Below are 17302 nucleotides of genomic sequence, written 5' to 3'. Positions count from 1 at the left end.
ATGGAGCGACAGAAATCACTCAGATTTCATTAAAAATATCTTCATTTGTGTAGTTGAATGTGGTAGCCGTGTTGTTCTCAATGGAGGGTCAGAGAGCTCTCAGATTTCATCAAAAATATCTTAATTTGTGTTCCGAAGATAAACAAAGGTCTTACAAGTTTGGAACGACATGAGGGTGAGTAATTAACAACAGAATTTTCATTTTTGGGTGAACTAACCCTAAGATATTTGTGCATTGAACATGTGAAAATACAAACCCGATTCCAAAAAAGTTGGGACACTGTACAAATTGTGAATAAAAACAGAATGCAATGATGTGGAAATTTTAAATTTCAATATTTTATTCAGAATACAACATAGATGACATATCAAATGTTTAAACTGAGAAAATGTATCATTTTAAGGGAAAATAAGTTGATTTTAAATGTCATGGCATCAACACATCTCAAAAAGTTGGGACAAGGCCATGTTTACCACTGTGTGGCATCCCCTCTTCTTTTTATAACAGTCTGCAAACATCTGGGGACTGAGGAGACAAGTTGCTCAAGTTTAGGAATAGGAATGTTGTCCCATTCTTGTCTAATACAGGCTTCTAGTTGCTCAACTGTCTTAGGTCTTCTTTGTTGCATCTTCCTCTTTATGAAGCGCCAAATGTTTTCTATGGGTGAAAGATCTGGACTGCAGGTTGGCCATTTCAGTACCCAGATCCTTCTTCTACGCAGCCATGATGTTGTAATTGATGCAGTATGTGGACTGGCATTGTCATGTTGGAAAATGCAAGGTCTTCCCTGAAAGAGACGACGTCTGGATGGGAGCATATGTTGTTCTGGAACTTGGATATACCTTTCAGCATTGATGGTGCCTTCCAGATGTGTAAGCTGCCCATGCCACACGCACTCATGCAACCCCATACCATCAGAAATGCAGGCTTCTGAACTGAGTGCTGATAACAACTTGGTTGTCCTTGTCCTCTTTTGTCCGGATGACATGGCGTCCCAGTTTTCCAAAAAGAACTTCAAATTTTGATTCGTCTGACCAAAGAACAGTTTTCCACTTTGCCACAGTCCATTTTAAATGAGCCTTGGCCCAGAGAAAACGCCTGCGCTTCTGGATCATGTTTAGATATGGCTTCTTTTTTGACCTATAGATTTTTAGCAACAGCGAATGGCACGGTGGATTGTGTTCACCGACAATGTTTTCTGGAAGTATTCCTGAGCCCATGTTGTGATTTCCATTACAGCAGCATTCCTGTATGTGATGCAGTGCCGTCTAAGGGCCCAAAGATCACGGGCATCCAGTATGGTTTTCCGGCCTTGACCCTTACGCACAGAGATTGTTCCAGATTCTCTGAATCTTTGGATGATATTATGCACTGTAGATGATGATAATTTCAAACTCTTTGCAATTTTTCTCTGAGAAACTCCTTTCTGATATTGCTCCATTATTTTTCACTGCAGCATTGGGGGAATTGGTGAACCTCTGCCCATTTTGACTTCTGAGAGACACTGCCACTCTGAGAGGCTCTTTTTTTTACCCAATCATGTTGCCAATTGACCTAATAAGTTTCAAATTGGTCCTCCAGCTGTTCCTTATATGTACATTTAACTTTTCCGGCCTCTTATTGCTACCTGTCCCAACTTTTTTGGAATGTGTAGCTCTCATGAAATCCAAAATGAGCCAATATTTGGCATGACATTTCAAAATGTCTCACTTTCAACATTTGATGTGTTATCTATATTCTATTGTGAATAAATAATTCATAATAAGTTTATGAGATTTGTAAATTATTGCATTCCTTTTTTTATTCACAATTTGTACAGTGTCCCAACTTTTTTGGAATGGGGTTTGTAGTTGTGGGTTTAAATAATGGAAAAAGAGCAACTGACAAAAATATAAATAGATAAATATTATTATTATTTTATCTAGACTCACATGATGGTTTCATTACACTCTTAATAGTAATCCTATTCTATATAAGAAAATCATTTTCCTCACTAAAATGAATTTAATCAGAATTCAGGACTGCAGCCAATACTGTAATATCACGAGACACAAATGCAATTAATACACTGGCAGATTTGTGACATTCTTGAAGATGTCCTCATGAATGTGATTCAGTTGAGCTATAATTGCTTACCTTGGTTTGTCACCATCATTTAATGACTTATGACAACAGAAGTTAAATTCCAAACCTATTTGTCTCAGCACCTCTGCTGACATGAAGATCATGATACCTGAAACAGACGAGACAAACTGTAACGCAGCTGACATTCCCCTGCTGATAGAGCACCCTGCGAGGCAGAGGATCTTGTAGTTGGTCTGGGAGCTCAATGATAACCTTCACAGAATTAGCTGCAGGGGTTATTCATACAATAATTGTTTCTGCCAAACCCATACATCTCCATGTCATCCAAAAATTAATGTGATTTTTCTTGCTAAATAATAGATTATGCACCATGTAGCTCTGATTTCCCCCCCTCATATCACAATCAAATCCAGCTTTCACATTTTCATTAGTTACCTAAGATGTAAATAGTGTTTGTATTTAAAGATTTCAACTTGGTCTCCTTTATTTGCATGTAATTGAACTTGTTAATACAAGTGCTTAATCCTTTGTTGATTAGTACCTTATATTCAAGAGAGGGTAATTTAGACCTCCAATTACAAACACGAGTCTTGATTGCACGGCCCTTAAAACAAGGCACTGATCTCTTAACATGGCACCGTTAAATTTTCCGTTACTTTACAGTAGCCAATTTGCTGCTCCGTTATCCTAGACCGTTGACCGAGGTGAGGTGTAAGCGATAAGCACCAGCTCAGACTAATGTCGTCTCCTGTGTCTTGGCACCACTCATGGACCAGACCAAAAACAGGAACACCGCGACATCGGCTCGAGTTTCTCAGGGCTCACGTCAGCATGTCAAAGCCACAAAGGCCTGGCCTGTCACCACGCTGTGACACTCTACTCCTCCTCCAGGTCTGCTACAGTATCAGCGATGAGGAAAAGGTCAAAGAGTCAATGAGGAATTAAGACATGCTTCCCTGAGCATTCCCCATGCAGCAGTTCAACACTCAAAGATGAAAAGGAAGAGCCAGCCGTTCAGGCTAATAGTGCTGATCAGATTTCGCTGGGTGTCTAAATGATTTCCATTAAGGCCAATTAGCCCACTCACTGATGATGTAATATAGGGGCTGCCTGCCTGGGAATGAGGAAGCAGGTATGTAATACAGCCAAAAAAAGACTTTTACATTATTTGTGGTCAAATTTGATGAAATTCTTCATAAGGGTTATTGGTAATTCAATACACCCCTGATGGTTTGAAACGGCCTTAATTCTTAAGAGATTTAGCCATCAGACATTGGCTCGATCAAATGGCTACGATTTGCAAGACACGAGCCAAGAGGTCCATTGATTTGCATGTAATACATGAAATTATTACATTGCTACTGCTACTAAGAGAGAAGGCGGCAAGGCCAGAAAATCGAGGCCTCTGATTAATGTGGCCAGCAGAAAGCTTTGAGAAGTCTAAGGGATCAATATGGTAGTTTGTCAAAGCCGATCTCAGAGGTAATGTGACGAAAGATCCTGCAGAAGAGAGCTAGAGTCAGCAAAGCACATTATCAGAAATCAAAGCATCTGAGAATGACAGGGGGAGGGGGTTAGGGTGGGCCCTGAACGAAGGCCACACTTCCTCTATTGTAATTAAAAACCATTTTATCAGACCTGTCCTCTAAACAATCCCTCTTGCTTCCTATTGACAATGTGCCAGGCAGGGCGTGGGCTCTAATTTGACTTTAAATAAATGAGCTGAAGGTATTTAAAATTCTGCATTAGCTTTAGGGAGGAAAACAAGTGGGAAAACGAGGAGTTGCATAGCTTGTAAACTTCAAAGAATACATTTAGATCACAATAATGCCTAATAATGACATAATGATCTGCATCCTATGTTTGCCTACTTAAATTGCCTACTTGCAACAAATGGCTGAAAGAGACAATAACTAATTTGATAAATAATAATAATAAAAGACATGTAATTAAGTCTATGCCTTTACTTTGAAAAGATCAGAAGTTCTTAAAAAACCTGGTCAATTTTTTTAGTAGAATTTTGCCCCTCAATTTTTTTATTTTTTATTATTTAATGTCTTTTATAATTTATGTGGTAATAAGGTCTCATTTGTTAACATTAGTTCATGTATTAACTAACATGAACTAACAATGAGCATTACATTTGTTACAATATTTATTCATCTTTGTTAAGGTTAGTTAATAAAAATCCAGCTGTTCATTGATTGTTCATATTAGTTCATAGTGCATTAACTAATGTTAACAAATACATTTGATTTTAATAATGTATTAGTAAATGTTGAAATGAACATTAACTAAGATTAATAAATGCTATAGAAGTATTGTTCATTCTTAGTTCATATTAACTAATGAAACCTTATTGTAAAGTGTTATATAATTGGTTATTTAAATAGCTTCACATATCTCTCAAACTTTAGGGAAAATATAGTTTAGGCAAATACTATTGTTAAATAATGCTAATAGAACTTTATTTTTGGAGTTTTATTTTGTTTTCACTGTCTTTATTAATTTGTAGTTACCAAACTTGTTTTATATTGAAAAGAAAAACCCAAAATTGAAAATTAATAATTTTATTTTATTATCATTTGTGCAAAAGTGCATTTGTTCATTCCAGGCCATTTGCATACATTTTCAGAGATTCTGTAAGACAAAAATTGGCCTGTGAAACTCGAGTGTCCTTGTGTCTCTGATGTTAGAACTGAGCGCCCTCCACCTCCTTGTATGCAAAGTAAACCGTAACAGGTCCTGCAGATGTCTGAACTGTCTCCGTCACACCAACTACCATCCATGAGCCCAAGCCATATGCCAAGCATGGGATACCTTACAGAAAGAGAGGAAAAACATATTAGAAATGGCTTTGGAGTGTTTTCAGAAGCATCAGATAGAACGTGTATTTAAACTCACCAAGATTGATGACTTTCAGTGCACCAAAAAACATATTTTCAAAGTCCAGGTTCTGTGGAGGCGCTTTGGTGCAGTGGTATTTGATGAAAGGGAAAGCACCAGTCCTAAGGATGTGGTAGTTCGCTCCCTTCACCTGCCAGTTGAAGTTGGACAGACCGAACTGGTCATTGATGACATCACGGTAGCGCACGCAGAACGAAGTCCAGGGCGGGAGCGCGCGCTGTGTGAGGTGACATGTTAATACTTCAGAGGCGACAGGACGAAGCGCTTTATTCCCAAATGTGCTGGGGAACAACGCCACTTTTAGGATGCCGCTGTGGATTCTCCGCAGAATTTCTGTCATTTCTGAGTAAACCCTTAAAGTCTGATATTAAAAATGCGTTTCTAGAGCTACTGTTGGCGCGTCACGTCATTATTTCATCATAAAAAATAAATTAACCAACGTGACAGCTTGTTTACATAGCCACGAGAAATAAAGAGTATCAAACCGCAACAAGCAGCAGCTTTGTGACCTTTAGTCAGAGCTAAAATAACTTAGCCCCGGTTCGGTTGTCAGTGAAGGTTACACAACTTACCGGAGCGGCTTTAAAACTCGTCTTACAAACATTTACATTGCTACTTTGACGAAAGTACGATTAATGTGTTAGTTTTTCGCAGAAATTATTGTGAGGTGTTCAATATAACATTCAGCGGTACGATAAATATCTTCTCCGGGAAGAAACAACCAAGCGCTTTTTTGTTCCTATTTGCTCTAGCATAGAGGCTGCAGTATGTGTAGTATGGATCTTTATTCTCATGCCCACTTACTTCCAATCATATCTGGAATTACACATAAAATACAATATAGTAATATAACATTAGTTATACAATTCATTATAACCTAAGATTGACTATATATGGTACATCTAAGTATTATATATAATTAATATATTAATTATATGTAATTATATATATTATATATAATTAATGCATAGTTACAGTATGTTTTGTGTCCCTGGAACATAATTCAGGTAGTCTCTACCTGTGAAGAGCTATGAAAATGTCATAAATGGCACATCAATCATTTGCTTTGGCATTGTTAATGTTTACAAACAAAAATAAAACTGCACAACATTTTAGATCCCTATAACAATGTGACCTAAAAAAGGTCATGGACAAGATGTATCTTAACCACCTTACAGCTATAACCGAGTTCTACAGAAATGTTTGTTGACAGCAATTATAACTGAATGCACAAATGTGGTATTGTATGATAGGGTATAACTATGTTGATTTATTTTGGGGTTGGTCTGTGAGGTTTATGAGGTGAAATCTGTTCGTTTCTGACTGCAGAAATCTCCTTTTCTTCTTGAGATGTGGTTTGGTTTTGTATAGTCATGCCCAGGACCTCCTCGATGTCCTTGATAAGGCCCTTGTAAAAGCAAACAATAGCAAACATTCAGTATATGTCTGACTACAGACATCGTAACCTCTAACCACTGAACAGTGAATGAAAATTCCTCTATAAAATTAAGTAATAGTGTGTTGAATGCAGTAATTTAGCAAGTGTCAAAGAATCTCCAATTCACTCACAATGTCCGACAATGTCCACAACATTTTACATTTGTATGACTTCAGCTGCAGATAATGGCCAGAGATAAAGCCTTGACTTTAATAAATGAATAAGTAATAAATACCTTGTGTATTGTATAAGATGTTATTATGACAGACAATTGGCATGTTTTTTTTTTTCTTTCAAAAAATGTACTCAAGTAAAATATTCCCTCAGCTGAGAACTTTGGTATGATGCTAGTATAATAATAAACTTTAGTTATAATACTTACAGTAATTTATTTAGAATAGAATGTATAAACAAGATTGTGACAAATATTTTGTGCAAACCGTTAACCCTTTTTTTCACTACACTTGTATGGTCCAGTCTATTCACCATTTGCCAAAGGTGATATGCTGACAATTGTTGTATCAAAACTCAATTTGACTCAAATAATAACCAAAAAACACCCAAATTGAATTGAACAACCTTGAATAATGTGAAGCATGAAGTTTCGCAGAGCCTTTTGGAGCAAGTAGTGGAGAAGTGGATTTGAAGGAACTCCTCTACTGAGTGACTGATTCTTACTGTTGTGTTGTGGATATATTTGTGTTAATTACTTGATTGTCAGTTCATTCTTTGTCTTTGTAAAGTGACCCTGAATGTTCAAAAAGCACTAAAACTATTCTTTTTTTAAAGGGTTAGTTCAAACAAAAATGAAATTTCTGTAATTAAGTACTCACCCTCATGTCGTTAAGATATTTTTGATTTTATCCCCCATAGTAATAATGAGTCAGTTTTCTAATGTAGAACACGGAAGCGCTGCACTGTGAGTACAACAGCATAGGAGACTGACAGGCAGTGTTGGGGTAGCTCATTACAAGTAACTTGAGTTATGTAATCAGATTACTTTTTCAAGTAACTAGTAAAGTAACATCATTTTTTCAATTCACAACAAAATATCTAAGTTACTTTTTCAAATAAGTAACGTGTTACTGTTTCACATTTATTGACTGACAGCTCTCCTGTCCCCATGTTGAGAGAAATAAAGTGCAGAGGTGTTGTGTGCGCTGTATAAACATGATGGTTATTTTAGTTCTAGACTAAATGTACAAATATACATTTACTCATCTCACTTGCACAAAAACATTCAGTATTCCTCGAAATGAATAAAGTACAGGTGTAAATATGCATGAATATTCATTTCACTTTTGGTGTGAAAGGGCTTTTCCTTTTTTTGTTGTTATTAAAAAACAAAAAAGCAAGACCAGCCCAGGTGAGAAAAAATAATGCAAAAGTAATGTAACATTACTTTTCATAGAAAGTAATGTCTTTTTTTTTAGGAAGTAATGCAATATTGTAATGCATTACTTTTAAAACACTTTTCTACAACACTGCTGACAGGGGAGAGAAGAGATTGTTGAATAAAGTCGTTATTAGACCATATTGTAATTGCTTGGTCAATTCTTCTTCTTCTCTGAAATGAATCGCATTTTTGAGGGCCTAAACATGCTCGAAAACTCATGAAACTTTGCACACGCGTCAGAAGTGGTGAACTTTTACATCTGATATTGGTTTCAGAATTAGGTGTGGCAAAATGGCTCTATAGCGCCACCTACAAAATTTTAACTACGCACCTTTTGAGCTAAGTTCCACGTACAGGTATGAAATTCAGGAGACACATGTAACAGCGCAATACCTACAAAAAAAGTCCCTGAGTACAAAAACTGAAAACCCAACAGGAAGTGAGATATTTTGAATTTTCTCTGGAATTTTTTTGCAGTTATTGCCATTTCCAGACATTGTACTTTAATGAACTCCTCCTAGAGCTTTAATCAGATCAACATCATATTTGGTCAGTCTAATCTTAAATGAATATCGTCCACTGTTCACAGTTTTCCTAAGGCCACCAGGTGATGGTTAGCCAGGGTGCAAGGACCCTTTCATTGCTGCTTGCAGCTTTAAATTTTTTTTTTTTGCGCACAAAAAGTATTCTCGTCGCTTCATAACATTAAGGTTGCACCACTGTATTAACAATGTATTTAGTACCTTTCTAGGCCTTGACAGTGGTAATTAAACTGCTGTCTATGGAGGAGATCAAAATATCATCAAAAAAATCTTAATTTGTGTTCCGAAGATGAATGAAAATCGTACAGGCTTGGAACTACATGATGGTGTGTAATTAATGACAGAATTTTCATTTTTTCTGATGAACTAACCCTTTAATGTGGTGAAACTGTCAAAAATGCTTATGATTTCTGTCCTAATTTGTAGATACATGACCTGAACATGAAACATCCGAATAGTGTTTTTTCAATGACTAAAGTGAAGCAGAGAACATACCATTAGCATAAGGACTTTTCAGAGCAGGGTCCAAAAAATACATCCGCATACCTTAAAATTGTTTGTTCCTTGCATATTTGGAGCTGATATTTCCTGATGAATGACTGACAGGTTGCGAGCAAAGGTCAGCAGCGCTCCCTGGAGATTCTCTGAGATTGTTCTGTTAACGACACACAGAAACAAACGAGCTTACTAATGATCCCCCAGAACCATCATCAGAGAAAAACAAAAAAACAATCACCTTGTTTGGCTGTGGGGCTGTAAGGAGCTTAATGAGAACTCTCAGCCTTAAAGAGTGTGCTATTCTTTAGGGAGAAATGAGGAAGGAAAGCAGGGCTTCAATGCGATAGGTATAGGATTTATGTGATGAATGCCTTTAATTCGACTCGGCAGTATTTTGTAGGGCTGACACATTTCAGGTTGAGGTATTCACTACATAATGTTTAATCTGCTCTTGGGAGTGTGCTCAAGGTCTAGATATATCTCTAGTGGTAATGGGGACAGAGGAAGAAAAACAGAGCTGGAGAAAGGGTAATGCGTCTGCCTGCTTCATGTGGGAACTCACAGCATGCCAAGACTCCTTCTATCTCTGCTGTCATGGAGGGCGAACACGGTGCCTTGCCTTGCCTGAAACATTAGCAGAAGCATATAAAAACACTTGCTCTGCAATCAAAGAACTCCAGTTGTATTATTGGGACACAAGCAGAGGTTTTACCTTGACATCATAGCCTATGCCCTGTGCTTTGCACATCAGAAAAAAAGTGCTATAATACACCAAAGAAAGATTGGTGTGAAGAAGTCGGGTGCACATCACTGCAAAGCGACTGGTCACGGAGGTTTGCTGAGGAGAGCACATACACACAGAGAGTTAGACAACAAATTGCACGTGATTCTGTTGCTAAAAATTTGACCGGTACATCTAAATGATAAATTGACCTCTCGGGGACAGCAATAACAGCCATGCTAGAAACAAATAGAAGAGTTTCAAAAGCCCACATGGAGAAAGGGGCATTAGTCTCACAGTCATATAGGGCACTAGGGAGACAGAGTCCTGTGTTATTAGGTTACACCGCTGCAGAAAACAGAGAGGTTTCCTCTAAAACCCAACGATGCTCACAGACACGGCAGATAAAAGATGTGTCTAAAAGAACGCCACAGGAGCGGATTAGTTAAGAGTGGCAGGACTCGCAGGACTCGTAGCGGGCATGAGGCATATTCTCAGTGACAGATATGAAGCGGAGGGTAAAGCCCTCGCACGGTGTGCGGGGCATGAGTAATTCTCTTCTATGGAACTCTGTTTTCAGCTGTCAGACACACTATCCTCAAACAACAATAAAAAGCTTTTCCTGCAGGGTTTTAATTGTGTTTGTAATATTCTAGGCCTAAATGATGGCCAAAGCCGGAGCCATTAAGACAGGCAGGCGGGAGCCAGGCGATATGAGGACATACAAACTAAATGAATGTTTGATAAAATAATACAAGTCGCAGATTAACAAGCGTAAACTCCGGTTTGCCGCTAATAAAGGAACTCTATTGTTTAGGGGCTGGCATCAGGTTGATGAGGTGCTCAGGCATGCATACACATGCATAATGAATATGGTATGCATTATTTATGGGCTGATTATTTAGGCTCATCTATCAAAATGATAATGAATTCAGCTTCTTCTAAACACCAATCAGGTCGGAAGCGTAATTACAGCGTTTAGTTGTATTTAACCAAAATAAAACAACAAAGCTTAGCTGGATCAATCTTTATGGATGCGGTGATTTATCGGGATAATATCCAGCAGAGGACTCTTATTGCTCTTTGGTCCGGTCTCAAGGAACACATTCTGGATAATAGCATTCTTGTGCTTTAAAGAGCTGAAAGCATCCCAGTTCAGAGCATTAACGTTTAAAGTGATAGTTCAGCCAAAAATTTAAATTCTGTCATCATTTGCTCACCCTTATGGCCCATAGGACTTTATTTCTACTGTTGAACATAAAAGGGTTGTTATTTATAGCAGAATTTACAAGCTGCCATTTTCCATGGTGACCAAGGCTGTCAAGCAAGATTTCCAAGGCAAGATTTTCAGAGAATAATTACTTCAATTTCAGTCTTTTCCTCACACTGTCACATGGCTAAAGACGATTTGGAATAAAACACACAAGGTGCATACGCTGGTTTTTTGACAGCCAATAGTCCACTTTTCTTGTATGGATGAGAATAGCATGATCATTAAAACTTCTCCTTCCACAGAAAAAAGAAAGTCATATATACCACCATTCAAATGTTAAATTAAATTGATCAAAAGTGACAGTAAAGACTGTACAAAATCATCCATTTAAAATAAATGCTGTTCTTTTGAACTTTGTTCATCAAAGAATCCTGAAAAATCTATCACGGTTTCCACAACTATACATTGATAATAATAAGAAATGTTTCTTGAGCATGAAATCAGCATTTTAGAATGATTCCTGAAGGATCATGTGACACATGACACATTTCGAGAACATAAGAATCTTCTTTCAAAAAAACGTACCAACCCCAAACTTCAGAATGGTAGAGTAGGATTAGAACATCATAAGTGTGAGTAAGTAGCAGAATTTTTAATTTTGGATCTCTACGAGGTTATTACTAAACTATATAAAGTCTTGAATATCTGACAAATGTTTTAATACCATATTTCAAATCCAGAATATAACAATCATCTCTTCTTAAAGGGTTCGTTCACCCAAAAATGAAAATTCTGTTATGAATTACTCAACCACATGTTATTCCAAACCTGTAAGACTTTCGTTCATCTTCGGAACACAAATGAAGATCTTTTTTAATGAAATCTGAGAGCTTTCTGTCCCTCCATTGACAGCCTACGCAACTACCACTTTCAAGCCTCAGAAAGGTAGTAAAGACATCATTAAAGTAATCCATGTAACTTCAATGGTTTAACCCCAATTTTATGAAGTGACACGAGTGATTTGTTTGCTCAAAATTTTTGTTTTACAACTTTATTTACAAAACGTTAATCTCCAACGCGCATTCACGCAACAACGTCTGCTCTCGCATCAATACAACACACATGCATCGTGGTGCTCTCATGAACATGCATTAATATTATTAATATTAAGGGATTAATATTTTGTGAATAAAGTGGGTTTAAGGCTCTCAGATTTCATTAAAAAGACCTTCATTTGTGTTCAGAAGATGAACTAAAGTCTTACAGGTTTGGAACAACATGAGGGTGAGCATTTTTGGGTGAACTAACCCTTTAATGCCAATAGAAAGAGTGATATTTTACTTGAAATTAGAGATCCTTACAGCTTTGGTCTTTACTCCTACATGTCGTACGGAAGACTTCACATCTCTGACTGGAGGAGAAACCTCCAATTTACTGGTGCGGCAGTCCAGCGTCCCCCTCGTCATCATGAGCATCATCTGAGTCATGGCCAGCTGGTTACTGTAGCCCAGGTCAAGATCAATAGCCCATACCTAAATACAGTACAAACCAGCACACAAAAAGACAATGACAAAAAATCCAAAACAAACAGACAGATGAACAACTGTATTTGCAGGGCGAAAAAAATAGAGCTCAAAATCAGAGATTATGTGTGTATGAAAGAGAGAGAGAGAGAGAGAAAGAGAGAGAGAGAGTAACATACTGTGTCTAAAGCCCAACTGGAGACTCTTCACATCTGTATGGTTAATGGCATCATTATAAGGATATTAAGGGGTCAGGCCCAGTCGTGGCCTTATGCTTAAACAGGGCTAATTTTCCCTGATAATAATCTAATAGCTATGCCCTTTCTTCAAAAAGTGGCAAATAAATCACCACTGAAGGAGTTGTTAATAACTAAGTGGCAGTTGGCTGACTCTCCTGTCGTCCCTATTTGTCAACCTAAACGCTGCTGCCAGCAAATGCAAATGGTGGGCCGGCTGCTGAAATCACTTTCTGATCACAGCATTGTGCTCAGCGTTCACATGCTGAAATATACAGTGCACTAAATCATCATCATCTTACACTGGCTTTAATTCAATTGCAAGCATGAATTAATTTCAGTATATAATAACTTCTAAAAATTCCTTTTTGTAACTATTTAAAAGAAAATGTTATGATGTCCACCACATTGTTTTTACCTTTTTATGTTTTTTTTTTGCTTGCAAAAGTAGTTAATTCAAAATGTGACAATTTCAAAGCTCTTTAAAAACTAAGCACAAATCCCTGTCCAAATAAGCCCTTGTAAAGGAATCAAGTAGAGTGATGACTCACAGGAAGACCTCAGTATAGAGCTGAATTCATCCAGCAGTCAGTGCCTCCCGTCCATACTTAATACCTGTGCTTGTGGGATAGGTGGGACCATTTAGCCAGTCTGTAGAATCAGCCAAGCCTGCTTCATTGTCAACCTCAACAAAGGCGCTTGATATATACGCCCAGATTGTACCTGTCTTCTATAGCCCCTTCACTTTCATTAAAAACTGCAATCTTGCAGCTGAGCCTCCCTCCGCACACAATGTGAGGCAAGCCTGCAAGGGCAAACACATGCGACCCACCTCTCCCCCACACATACAAAAAAATACAGACTGCTTTTAGCAACAGGTTTGAATGTAAATTGATGTTTAAATAGAGACAGGTTAGCACTAGTCTGGCAGATCTGTCTTCCTCTGTGCCAGGAGAGATGGGACAGTGATGTTTGGATTTATCCGCCCGAATTCCTTTTGTCGGTTTTAATTGTGTGTGCAGTTTATTCTCAGTAAGACACGCTGAATAAAATTCATCCCGTGCCTCTGTGAATGCACAATATGGAGAATCCTGGTGCTATTCAATCAGAAGAATGTATCAATTACTTTCATTTGCAGGACTAAAAGACATTCTATTGGGGTATGAGATTCAAGTGTGAAATTTTCTGTGGAAAAGTACACTCCACCTCGATGAGTAATTTATCCAAAAAAGCTGCTGTTCTCTGCCTTCCGAAGTCAATCATCTATTTTAAAATCACAGCATGCCAACTGAGTCGATGATTAAAACAGCAGTATATGACATTCATTTGAAAACATATCTGTTCTATAGCATTTCATACTAGACTAACCCTTTCAGAGTGATAAATAGTATGTGAATATGATGCTGTAAAAATAAATCACTGACTTTCACTGTGTTAAGTAAACATCATAAGCTATTTTTCTGAACCCTTACACTTCAAGCACATACATGAGTGATTAGAACACTAAGATTTGGCTCACTCCAAAATGTCTGTCCATCTCCAGACAGGCCCTCCAACATTAAGAACAATTGAGAGGAGGTCTTCTTTTTGAAATAGTGATAGATATAGTGAATTCAATGCGAGTGTGTTCTGCCACCCTCTAGTGGCAGAGGGAATTGGACCGCTAAAAGAACAATGTGACAAGACACATTTCCATCTTAGGCCTGCCAGCAAGGATCATTGATAAAAATCACAGTGCTCTAATTAATTATGCATCATGTTGCCTAGTTATATAATCACTTCTTTGCTCACTAATCATTTGCACTATGTACAACATTTCCACAGGGGATATTAACATCCCATGACTTAATAAACAGACCTAAATTTAGGAACACAAGTTTTGAAAAATGACTAAATCAATATCCAACACAGTAAGGTCAGTGAGGTCAAATCCATTTCATTTTTTCTGCATTAGACTTGAATTTATTTTAATGTATCCCCTCCCTTTCCCCCACAGAGATTTTTCAGTTGTCATGTCCTTTGGCAGAGATGCAAAGCAAACCGTGCACGATCTGAAACGCGAGGAATGCTAGTTAGCCTCCTACTGTTAGGGGTGGCTCTGCACTGTAAAAAATGTTTATTTAGTAACCTTAAAAATGAGGTCTAAATTAACATCTAAATTAACTGTTTACAACCTTACTACATTAGCTTATGCAGTCTAAAAATTAGGTATAAAATGCTCTTTAGATAGCATTTCTAAAGTACATATAGTCCCTAAAATCTACTCAATGTAGCGTCCTACTGTATTTTTTGCAGAAATTGAAAAAAGGAAGGGGAAAATCTTGCAAATAACCAAGCCAAAATGTTCTATTTCTATTTACTTGAGAACAGTAATGTGCTAGAAAAACAACATATTGTTCAATCTGTCTTCGACAGTGACCAAGAACCCCAACGTCTAAAGGAAAAGACACTCCAGCCTGACCTTCTGTCTGACACCAGTACATAGCTGGGGTGTTGTAAGGTCAGGGGGCAAGGCCTTAAAAGGCGAATTAGTTTATTGACACAATAAGACCTGACGGTTTATTAGATAGCCTTTTGGCACATTAGTCACCCGTCATTGTCTCAGCTGTACAGCTCCTAAGGGGAACCTAGGAGTGATCTTATAACATCTCAATAAGAGCCCCGGGTCAGTCGATTGAACCCTCACACTATCTATATTCTAAGGTGAGAACGGTGTTATGGGCTCTGACAGAACAGTGCCACATGTCAGATCCCATATCATTTTCAACAGCTTCTTAACATGGCAGGTTCTGTTTTCATAGAGCTGTAAAACACACCACTGACATTTAAGGGTCAATTTGTTTCTGAGCGAGCTTGTTTGATGAAAGATAGATAGAGCTGAGTGCTTCCATTGTTCCTGTATCTCAAATGGTAGAGCATGGCGCTAGCAATACCAAGGTTTTGGGCTTGATTCTAGAAAACTCTACAAATAAAAACGTATACCAAGTTGCTTTGGATAAAAGTGTCTGAGAAATGTGAATGGAAATGTCATACCTATAAATTTAACCTAAATCTTATCTATATTCATACTCAATTGTACACTATAAGTGAATACTATTCAATGCTTCATATCTGTAAAATATAAAAAAATAAAATATACACTACCATTCAATTAAAAAAAGTCTCTGCATTTATTTTATCTGAAATACAGTAAAAAATAGTTATATTGTGAAATATTATTACGAATTAAAATAACTGTTTTCGTTTCAATATAGTTTATAATGTAATTTATTTCTGTGATGCAAAGCTGAATTTTCAGCATCATTACTCCAGTCTTCAGTGTCACATGATCCTTCAGAAGTCATTCTAATATGGTAATTTAGTGCTAAAGAAACATTTATTATTATAATCAATCTTTAAAACAGCATTTATTTGAAATACATTTTTGTAACGTAAATCTTTACATTACAATTTTTTTTGTAATGCAAAAAAATGAATGCATCCCTGCTGAATAAAAGTATTATAACTCTAAAACTTACTGACCGCAAACTTTTAAATGGTAGTGTAAAAATAAAGTGTTTTATATTGAAAGTGTTTTAAAGACTGAGTTGGTTCTCTAACCTGCTGCTCCAGGTTGCTGGGATCCAAAAAGGTGACTAGATCAAGGGAAAGGTGGCCCATGATGGAGCGCTGCTGACAGGCCTGACCTATGCGATTACAGACGGAGTGCAGGACGTCAGGGCAGATGGAGGACTGGGGTACAGTGCAGCCCACCACTTCCAACCCACTGGGCCCACGCAGTTGATCTCCACATGGACAGCATGTGTACATCTCCACCCGGCTCCACCAGAAGATCCACCGTCAGACAAGTCACACTATCCGAAGGAGGGAACGCTTCTATCACTCCACCTGGGGAAGGAGATGGATACACTCTTAAAAATAAAGGTTCTTTTTTGTCATCTGTGGTTTCTTCATGGAAAACTTAAAACTTTCCGTAGCACAAAATGTACTTTATAGTAGAAAAAAGTTTCTTTAGATTATGTTCTTCACACTAAAGGTGCGTCCCAATTTGCGTTCTTACAGTGTGCACTATTCTATGCCGTTTTGTAGTATAAATAGTGTGAGTATTATGTTCACACTGAAAATTTCAAAAAGAAAAAGTGCACTTTAAATACCCGGATGAAAAAAAGTGTTGGAATGTAAGAGTGTACAAAAAGAAAAAGAAAGCGTACACCAAGTACACTAAAAAGTTTCACTAAGAAATTGCTAGTAAATTTCCCAAACAATTACAAAGAAATGGAAAGTAGCACATTGAATTAAACATGAAATGTACTCCAATAATCTTTTACTTTTTAACATTTTTTTACTGTGTTTTCGGTTGGAGGCACTTTGCAAAAATACCTTCCCTGAGGAAGTGTTCTAAGAAACAGGTCCATGTGGAATAGCAGGATGTGTTGGCCGGCTGGGCATAGGATGCCAGAAGATGAGGAACTTCCTCTAAGAACTTGGTCATCACTGGCTCCTGCACAAAAAATAAAAGACAAAAGCACAGTCAGCCATACTGAAAATCCTATAAACTCCATATAGGGACCTAAATAAAACTAATATCTGAACCTTTATGCCATAAAGCAATTTCTGATGTAAAAAAAAAAAAAAAAACATTGTCGATACCCCTAATGAAGCAGTAACTACTGAAGTGTGTCTTAATTTGACATGTCCTTACAAAAGCACAGAAGGTGGTTGTGTATGGGGGTGGGGGACAA

At 37.5% G+C, this 17302-nt stretch overlaps 2 protein-coding genes across 2 annotated transcripts in view; both read right to left on the bottom strand.

Annotated features, from left to right (window-relative positions):
- Positions 1–4640: 4640 nt before the first annotated feature.
- lg19h15orf61 (linkage group 19 C15orf61 homolog) lies at positions 4641–5696 on the bottom strand. The gene is made up of 2 exons (XM_048168484.1): positions 4991–5696; positions 4641–4906 (listed from the first exon to the last, which is right to left on the bottom strand). Exons 1-2 carry the CDS (start codon positions 5331–5333, stop codon positions 4779–4781), a joined length of 471 nt encoding a protein of 156 aa, XP_048024441.1. The 5' UTR covers positions 5334–5696; the 3' UTR covers positions 4641–4778.
- A 168-nt stretch (positions 5697–5864) lies between these two features.
- Positions 5865–17302, bottom strand: part of iqch (IQ motif containing H) — a 30869-nt gene continuing 19431 nt past the window's right edge. Inside the window, 8 exon segments of the mRNA XM_048168482.1 lie at positions 5865–6401; positions 8916–9024; positions 9430–9491; positions 9580–9705; positions 12163–12333; positions 16161–16349; positions 16351–16448; positions 16941–17061. Coding sequence (XP_048024439.1) covers positions 6264–6401; positions 8916–9024; positions 9430–9491; positions 9580–9705; positions 12163–12333; positions 16161–16349; positions 16351–16448; positions 16941–17061 — 1014 coding nt within the window. The 3' untranslated portion in view covers positions 5865–6263.

The sequence above is a fragment of the Megalobrama amblycephala genome, linkage group LG19 (genome assembly GCF_018812025.1).
Source record: "Megalobrama amblycephala isolate DHTTF-2021 linkage group LG19, ASM1881202v1, whole genome shotgun sequence".
Lineage (NCBI taxonomy): Eukaryota > Metazoa > Chordata > Actinopteri > Cypriniformes > Xenocyprididae > Megalobrama > Megalobrama amblycephala.
The sequence above is the reverse complement of the archived record's forward strand: the minus strand, read 5'-3'. Positions and strand labels throughout refer to the sequence as shown.

Excerpts from the sequence above, each read along its gene's own strand:
- lg19h15orf61 (XM_048168484.1), bottom strand. The coding sequence starts at position 5,333 with ATGACAGAAATTCTGCGGAGAATCCACAGCGGCATCCTAAAAGTGGCG. Across the intron at positions 4,907-4,990 it reads ACTGAAAGTCATCAATCTTG|GTATCCCATGCTTGGCATAT; the intron begins GTGAGTTTAAAT and ends TCTTTCTGTAAG.